Source organism: Eptesicus fuscus, chromosome 7 (assembly GCF_027574615.1).
Source record: "Eptesicus fuscus isolate TK198812 chromosome 7, DD_ASM_mEF_20220401, whole genome shotgun sequence".
Classification (NCBI taxonomy): Eukaryota; Metazoa; Chordata; class Mammalia; order Chiroptera; family Vespertilionidae; genus Eptesicus; species Eptesicus fuscus.
The window spans coordinates 5201463-5210905 of record NC_072479.1 but is presented as its reverse complement, the minus strand read 5'-3'; the positions used below and the strand labels follow the sequence as shown (position 1 = coordinate 5210905).

The 9443-nt window shown below is 41.2% G+C and overlaps 1 protein-coding gene across 8 annotated transcripts in view; it reads left to right on the top strand.

Annotated features, from left to right (window-relative positions):
- The first annotated feature begins 1089 nt into the window (after positions 1 to 1089).
- The window catches only part of N4BP2L2 (NEDD4 binding protein 2 like 2), a 28839-nt gene continuing 20485 nt past the window's right edge, over positions 1090 to 9443 (top strand). For 5 of the 8 annotated variants that reach the window (XM_054718700.1, XM_054718699.1, XM_008158159.3 and 2 more), the window contains exons 1-2: positions 1257 to 1328; positions 2578 to 3818. In XM_054718700.1, coding sequence (XP_054574675.1) covers positions 2578 to 3818 — 1241 coding nt within the window. In that variant the 5' untranslated portion in view covers positions 1257 to 1328. Of the gene's footprint in view, positions 1329 to 2577; positions 3819 to 9443 lie in introns of those variants that run through there. The other 3 variants (XM_054718701.1, XM_054718703.1, XM_054718702.1) reach the window with 3 other exon arrangements.

The window sequence follows — 9443 nt, the reverse complement described above, 5'->3', positions numbered from 1 at the left end:
TGTCACATATTTGTCCTCATCCCCCCATTCCCATCCCACACCACTCCCCACGGATGCCCCAACCCCCTGTTGATCTTAACCATTGGTTAGGCTCGTATGCATGCACACAAGTCCTTTGGTTGAACTCTCCCCCTTTACCCCCACCCTCCCCTACCCTCCCTCTGAGGCCTGATAGTCCGATCGATGCCTCCTTGTTTCTGGTTCTGTTCTTGTTCATCAGTCTATGTTGTTCATCATTTCCCCTAGATGAGCGAGATCATGTGTCACTAGAGATATACTTATAAGACCTGAATGTGAGACGAGCAATAATAGTTATGCTGACAGGCAAATGAATCAGTCTGTAGTGAGTTTCTTTCTGGACCAACAGTTCTTTTGAGACCCAATTTCAATGTCCACCAGTTCCTTATGTGTACATGTCAGCACTGACCCCTCAGCTCTGGATGGTGGACAAATGGTGGTAATGCAGGTCCGAGTCCCTCTGGTTTGGTCTCGGCCGGACCCAGAGGCACGGCTTCACCTGGACCCAGGGGTGCATGGCCTCTCCCAGACCCAGGGGTGCGTGGCCTCACCTGGGCCCGGGACGCGCATAGCCTTTCTTTTTACCAGGCGCTGTTCTAAGCGCTTTTCACATACTGTATGTATTGACTTCTAAATGGGAAAGTTCAGTAATTGGTCTTTATCTCTCAAAACAAAACACTACATGATTTTATCATAAGCTCTGCTGCAGCGATGTTCTCCTTCAGTGGAAGAACATGAGACTACAATTACTGAATGGTTTTCGTAAAAACAAGGGCAGCTCTACTTTGCGATACCAAACGTTGAGTTTCATTTGAAAAACCTGATTCTTTGTAAAAAGCCTTAAAAGCACAGAGGGCCGCTTACGTATGTTTTTGGGGTGCAGACACTCACGTTATCCATTCCTTTAAGGGTGAATCCCACAGCATGACACTTTCTTGGCTGAAGTTGGAGTTTTAAGTAACATCCTCACTCTAGGAACCAGTTCCGGGTTAAGTTTGTTGCTAAATCAGCGGGTTAATGGCGCAATGGAGTCTGGGAAACCAGTCGTCCGCCGAGACAGGCCGACCGGTGTGACGCTGGACTTCAATTCCCACAATGCCCAGCGCGAGCCCGCGACTTCTTCTGGGTCACTGTGAGGTGGCCGCCATTTGTGCGCTGACGGGAGTGGCTCGTAGTTGTGGACCGGGCTTTCCGCCCTCCAGGTTTTGCTCTAGGGCCGTGTTTCCGCGTCTTCCAGCGTCTCAGAGGCCTGTCTTTCCCGAGGACGGCTTTATTGCTGGGTGGCGGTCAATGCGGAGCGGCCCGGTAAGGTGAGTCAACAGCCAGGTTCTAGTGTGTGTGTGTTGGGGGGCGGGGGGGGGGGTAGTGGTGGTGACTTTTTCCGTTTTTTCCTTCTAATGTCGGCGATGCGGGTTCCCGCCGGCACTTGGTCAGACGCTCCCGTTAGCTGTGCACGGATTCTCGGCAGAGCCTGGACTTGTTTCTGTTGGGACCGAGAAAGCGGTGACGCACTTCTGCCGCCTCCCGGGGAGGCTGTGGGCGCAGGCTGTGTGCTAGGCTGCGCTCCGGTACCGCTGCCCCACCTCTGCCCGGGACTTTCCCGACCTTCCTAGGAGGAAACGGGAAGCGGAGAGGTGGCCGAGCGAGGGCTGTGGTGGTCGGCGTGCTTTCATCTGTGTCTTTCTCTGGCCTCAGTCCTGTGGGTCCTGTTCTCCGTTCGCCTTTTGCCTTTTCCTTCGTGTTGGAGGAACCCCAGAGAATGGGCAGAACGGAGAACTGAGCAAAGCAAGCTTCCGGGTTGTATCATTGAGGGCCCCTCGGGAATGTCGCAGGAAGCGGAGTTTATCTTCGAGATGGACCGAGGAGCGCTTTGAGTTGGGGAGTTGCCAGAAGTTCTTTGCTAAACAAAAATGAAGTTTGTATTGGCCTCATTTTCAGTGCAGCTAAAGTAGTTTTTTCTTTTAAACGATATTATATCATCAAAATGTATGTTATTTATTCAACTTTACAGATTTATAAAGTTTTTTAAGTTCTCTAAGTTCAGAAATGTGTCATTTAGATTAAAGGAGAGGTATATCTTTTTTTTAAAAATGACATACGTGCCGAAACCGGTTTGGCTCAGTGGATAGAGCGTCAGCCTGCGGACTGAAAGGTCCCAGGTTCGATTCCGGTCAAGGGCATGTACCTTGGCTGCGGGCACATCCCCAGTAGAGGGTGTGCAAGAGGCAGCTGATCGATGTTTCTCTCATCGATGTTTCTAACTCTCTATCCCTCTCACTTCCTCTCTGTAAAAAAATCAATAAGATATATTTAAAAATAAAATAAAATAAAAAAATAAAAAATGACATACGGTTACCTTCAATGAGATCCCTCTCAAATTATAACAATACTTAAATAGTAACTATAAAATTACAAATATATAATTTTTGTATTTTGGGAAAATGTTACCATTTACTATCACAAATTTAAGTGCCTTTTCCTATTTTCTTGTTTCCAAAGAAACTTGTTTAAAATTTTTTAAATATTAGCTATTAATTGTATGATTTGTGTGCTCCTCAGATGCCTTATGGTGAAATTGAAGCTAAATCCTTGGGATATGGGGAAGATCTAACAAGTGAACCATGCCATAAAAAATTGAAGTTAACCAAAGAGTCTTTTGTTTTCTCCCATCATGGTAGTTCTAACTTTCACAGAGTCCAAGAGAAAGTTGGAAATGATTGGATCCCTTTGACCGTCCTTGATGTCAGAGGACATAGTTCTCTTCAGGAGGACAATGCCAAAACCACAGATTTGCTGAAACCTGTGCATGATGAGATGCCTGCTGAGAGACCAACTGTTATTGAGTCCATTGATTCACAAGTTTTACAGGCTACAAGTCCTCCATTGGTATCCACAGATGATGAGATATATAGCACAAGTAAAGCATTTATAGGACCCATTTACAAACCCACTCAGGAAAAGAAATGTAATGAAAGGAAGAATCAAGCAGACACTATCAATGGTATAGATGGCAAAAGAGGACAAGAAGAGAAACATAAATTTAACTGCAAAAAATCAGAGATTGATAATGAGTTATTCCAGTTTTACAAAGAAATTGAAGAGCTTGAAAATGAAAAAGATGATTTAGAAGGCAGTAGTAAGGAAACTGAACCCTCTGAGGAACAATTTATTTCATATTATCAAGGCCATAATAATGATCTGATCAAATACGAAGAAGAAAAGAAAAGAGATGTTACTAACGTTCTTCAGTCACATTGTGGTTATCAGCAGTACGTGGGGAATGAGCCAGGCAAATATTCTTGCCATGGACAAGGAATACCTACATTTTGTGACGTGTCCTTTACTTCCTTCAGGCCTGAATGGCAATCAGTGCATTCTTTTATAGTACCCCGAGGTCCTCCTCTTCCCAGTTTTAACTGTTTAAATATTCAAAGATTCAATGCTCCACCAAATCTACCAAATATTTTCCATGGCCCTCAGATTCGAAATGGATGTTATGTAAATAATTGTCACATTAACTGGAATTGCTTGACTTTTGATCAAAACAATGAATATACTGACTATGAGAATATCATTAGTGATCTTCCCTATGGAAATGACTACACTGTACAAGATGGGTCTGTGAATAATGGTTTCTGTGAAACCAGTGAAGGATGCTGGAGAGATCCTTCTATGGGCAAGTATAATAGAACAGACAGGTTTATGAACCAGCAGTTTCAAGAGGAAAAATTAAATAAATTACAGAAGTTACTTATTCTTTTAAGAGGCTTGCCTGGTTCTGGGAAAACAACATTATCTCGGTAAGTAAAGGATACCAAGTGAATACTTGGTAATTCATTACTTTGAAATCATAAATGATAGTTGTGATAATTAGTGACAAATGCTTTCATGTTTCTAGTAGAAAATTTTTATTCTTGAAAATGGCATCTGACAGTGTAAATATTTTTAATTAAAAGATGTTTTCTGATAGAGGAAGGGTGAATTGGCATATCTATATTAATAATTTGCAAAGGTCTTTAATAATAAATACACCATTATTATATTTTAATAATAAAAAACCCATGTGTAATTATGACAGTGGTGAAAGCAAATGCTATTTGAGAACTGTGCTGGCCTTCACTTTTAAGTCAGCTATTTAAGAAGAGTTGGGCTTTGACTCAGCTATTTCACTTTATGACCATGGACAGGTTTTGCTGTCTGTTAATAGAATGAGTAATACTTGAGAAGCAAATGAGATAACCCAAGGAAAGTAATTTTGAGCATGTTTTAAGCACTGTGCTCTGTTCATACCATTGACTGACAGAGGGAACCCTTGTTTTTGGTTTCTTTGAATTTAAAGGAGTTTGACATGAGCAATATACAGGAGGTTTACAATTGTTTGTATGGAAAAATAATACAACAATTAATAAATAATAATACAAGAATAAACTATCACACTCACAGCTGTAAATCTACTTTTGCCCACCCCTCTATGAATTAGTGGAGTTAGAACTGGTGATGTTTTATCTGACAAAAATATTTCATTCCGGTCAAGGGCACCTGCCCAGGTTAAAAAAAAAAAAATTTCAAATTCATGTTTTTGTTTACATTTTTTAAAAAGAATATTGTTGCACACAAATACATTTTTGCAGTTGTGAAAAATAATACAAAGAAATACAGTACAAATTCTTTACAATTCATGTAGGATGATGGAAGTTTTGTGCCAGATAAGGAGAAAAAGAAAATTTATGTGGTATTTTCAGGGGGAGGATAAAGAATTCCAAGGAACCATTTTGTAAATGTTTTATATTTACTTGCAAGACAAACCTGAGCAATCTAAACAAAAGTTTCTTTAGAAGCAAGAAATTAGAGTAAGATTAAATTTATGACATAGACATTTCAAACTAGATTGTAAGCTGTGATCATTGTAAGTAAATTTTAAATTTATTTTAGGTCTTTACCTTTTGATTCCTCTTTAGTGAAGATTTTGTAATGATGAAATTTCAGCTCTTTGAAAGGATAGAAATTAGAAGTGAAGTTGTCACAAACATGGGCACTTTTCTAGATTCAGAATATAATATCGGAAAAAGGTATTAGTTGAAATTTGGAAATTTAATCAAGGGATCTTCTAGCTAGAGACAGCTGACTAAGATTTAGAATAAACATAAGAAAGAGAGTAGGTTTGGGACAACATATTGGAGTATGTTGAAATTGAAGATGAATAAAATAGTGGTAATTCAGTATAATTTCAGGGAGATAGTTATAGTGGGAGATGATAAAATTGATAATATGTAGTATGTATATTTTATTAAGGGATTAGGTACATATGTTATAAGAATGGAAGTTATAGTAGAAATTACCATTTGTGTTACAATTTGCAGAGTACTTTGATATATAAAAATCTTGAGATGGGTTGTGTTCTTCTCATTTTATAGAATAAGCAGAGGCTAAAGAGAATAAATTCAACTTAAGGGACTTGGGAGAATTTTCTAAAACTGGTAAAAGAACAAACTAGTGATATCAATAATAGTGTTTCTTCCCTACTTTACTTTAGTATCTGATGCATGAATAGCTCTGTGTGTGATTCCTGACTTGGAGTAGCTTGGTTAAAGAATATCTCTTTGGTCAACAATCTATACTAATAAAAGGGTAATATGCAAATTGGTCAGGACGCCCTTGTAGTAACGACCCAACAGCAGGCTCCGTGGGGTGACCAGGCCGGCAGGGGGTTTAGTGAGGGATGACCAAATGACTGAACAGCAGGCTATGTGGGGCAACCAGGCCGGCAGGGCGGGGAGGCGCAGTGAGGGGCAACCAGGCCAGCAATGGGGGCAGTTGGGGGTGACCAGGCTGGCAGGAGGGGCATTTGGGGGCAACCAGGCCGGCATGGGGGGGGGGCTGTTGGGGGCGACCAGACTGGAGGGGGGGGCAGTTAGGGGCAACCAGGCTGGCAAGGGACGCAGTTGGGGGCGACCAGGCTGGCGGGGAGGGGGGCAGTTCGGGGCGATCAGGCTGGGCAGAGACGGTTAGGGGTGATCAGGCAGGCAGGCAGGTGAGTAGTTAGGAGCCAGCGGTCCCTGGATTGTGAGAGGGATGTCCCAGATTGGAGAGGGTGCAGGCTGGGCTGAGGGGACCACCTCCCCCAATGCACAACTTTCATGCACCGGGCCTCTAGTTTTTTAATAAAGCAGGATTGTTTGTTTGGAATTGGATATAAAGCCACATACTCTCTGGTGAGGAATCTATATATATAAAAGCCTAAGCGACCGAACACCTGAACAACCAGCCAACCATCACTGTGACGCGCACTGACCACCAGGGGGCAGACTCTCCACACACACACGCACACACACACACACACTCTCTGAGTGGCCAGATTATTATGTGTTCAGAGATCATAATAATCTGGACACTCAATGTATATCTGTCTGCATTGAATTGGTACCTGCCCTCCACTGCAAGAGACATAATACTTCTCCATTCATGAACAAGGACTTTCCTTGTTCAAAGGTTCTCTTTAAATGTTCACTTTTCGAAGTTTTGGCTTAGCTCAGCCCTCAGTAATTCTTTTCTGGACTCAATATTTGCCATTACCACTCTTTGCATTTAATGTCAGCTGCACAATACCTTTCTATTTGTTGATAATTGACCAAAGCCACTTGGTTAAAAGGGGCTGAGGCTTAGTTTATCCACAACTTTACTAATACTTTTTAAAAAAATATATATTTTATTGATTTTCTTTTACAGAGAGGAATGGAGAAGGGATAGAGAGTTAGAAACATTGATGAGAGAGAAACATCAATCAGCTGCCTCCTGCACACCTCCTACTGGGGATGTGCCCGCAACCAAGGTACATGCCCTTGACTGGAATCGAACCTGGGACCTTTCAGTCCGCAGGCCGACGCTCTATCCACTGAGCCAAACCAGTTAGGGCTACTAATACATTTTAATGAAATCAGTCTTGGGTTAAATTCTGACAAGTACAGACTTTAAATATTTATGAGTAAGCTAAAGTGCCAGCTCTTCGTCCATTTAGGCAAACAGCATTTTAATGAAAGGTTCATTTGAGGCAATTTCAACAATATTCTAGAGGTATAATTTTATTACTTCTATAGTTGGCAACAGCCAAACAGAATCCTGACTCAGTGGATGGACAAAGGACCGGTTAGGGATCAACCACTGAGTGCCTTTCCCAGGGTGTGGACTATAGATTTTGCAAGCTTCTTATACTCTGTTCATGCAAGGATGAGGGGTAAATCTAAAATATTTTAGCTAACCCGCATTTTTTTAAAAAAAATTATTTTATTGATTTTTAGAGAAGAAGGGAGAGGGATAGAGAGAGAGGAACATCAATGATAAGGGAGAATCATTGATTAGCTGTTTCCTGCACACCCCCCTGTTGGGGTTGGAGCCTGCAACCTGGGTATGTACCCTGACCGGAAATTGAACCAGTGACTCTTGGGTCATGTGTCAACACTCAACCACTGAGCCACACCAGCTGGGTTAATCCACACTTTTTACACTCTACTGATTTCACCAATGAGAGAGTATATTTTCATAAATAGGCCATTAATTTCATTATTAGCAAAATGTCTGGAGTTGATCAGAGAGAAAAGATAATTGAAGCACTTGGCCGAGAGGAGAGAAGATGCTACATGCTGGCTTTGAAGATGAAAGAAGGGACCCTGATCCAAGATACGTAAGGTGTTCTTTAGAAGCTGGGAAGGGCAAGGAAACAGATTCTCTTTTAGGGCCTCAGTGAGGAACACCAGCCTGCCACCCCTTTATTTTAGCCAGTGAAAGTGATTTTAGACTTCCAACCTTCAGAACTGTAAGATAATAATAAATCTGTATTGTTTTAAGCCACTAAGTATGCGGTGTTTTGTTACAGTAGCATGGGAAACTACTATATTTATGGTAGTTTAAAGAGAGATGGGAAGATGTCCTCCTCCCCCCCCCCGCCCTCCCCCCCCGCTTTTGAGGGAGAGCTTGGTTTAACCTTTTGCACTCGGATGTCGAGTGTGACTCGACACGGTTAGCATTAGAATAAAGGAATCGAGAAAAAAGCAAGCGAGTGTAAAGGGTTAAACTCCAGATAAAAGATTTATCTTGCCTTATGTAGGTTTCTATTCTTAAGTCAAGGAGTGTGCAGAGAGTGAACTGCCCAAGTAAAGTAGTCTTGGGCTATGGGTATGCAAGGCCACTCAGTACATAAGGAGGTAAAGGGTTCATGAAGTGTCAGTTTTTACTCAGATTTTTCTGGGAAAATCACTTCTAGTTTTAAATGCACATGGATGTATTTAAGAAAATAATATACAGTTCTTAGAAATTTCATAAATAAACCATGAAAATTAACTATCCTAGTAGGCCATTTGGGGAATAAGGTTCCCAAAACAGGGTTTAAGGAACCCTGTTCCTTAAGTGAAAAAGTATAAGCACATAGTGCATTAGTTATCCATGGTTGTGTAACAAATTACCCTAAAACTGAGTTGTTAAAGCAACAAACATGTATTGTCTCTCAGTTTCTAAAGAACAGGAATCTGGGTGCCTCTGGTTCAAGGTCCCTAACATGCTGTGATCAAGATGTTGGCTAGGGTTGTGTTCTGATCTGAAGGGCTTGTCTTGGGGAGGATCTGCTGGGAAGGTTTCTCACGAAGTTGTTGACAAGATTCGGTTTTTTGTGAGCTTTTGGATTGTGGACCTAAGTTCTTTGCTACTTGGACCGATTCACAACTTGATGGGGGAAACTGAGCCATCCCTGAGCCCAAGACAGAAGCTACTTTTTCCCAGTAATCTAAACTCAGAAGCAAAATTTCATCACCTCTGCCATATTCTTCTTTTTTTTTTTTTTAATTAAATCTTTATTATTGAAAGTATTACTATGTCCCCCTTTCTTCCCCTAGTAACATCTTCTATCCTGCTCTCATCCCCACCCCAGGCCTTCAGCACCCTATTGTCTGTGTCCATGGATTATGCATTTATGCATACAAGTTTTTTGGTTGATCTCTTCCCACCCACCCCCACCCCATCTTCCTTCTGAGATTCCACAGTCTGTTCAATGCTTCTATGTATCTGGATCTATTTTGTTCATTAGATTACACATATAAGTGAAATCATATGTCTCTTGGCTATCTTTGGAGAAGTATCTATTTAGGTCCTTTGCCCATTTTTTATTTGGGTTGTCTTCCTTTTGTTAAGTTGTATGAGTTCCTTATATATTTTGGATATTAACCCTTTATCAGATGTATCATTGCCAAATATGTTCTCCCATACAGTGGGCTCCCTTTTCATTTTGTTGATGGTTTCTTTTTTTTGCTGTGAAGAAGCTTTTTATTTTTATGTAGTTCCATTTGTTTATTTTCTCCTTAATTTCCTTTGCCCTAGGAGATGTATCTGTAAACATATTGCTACTCAAGATGTCTGAGATTTTGCTGCCTGTGGTTTCT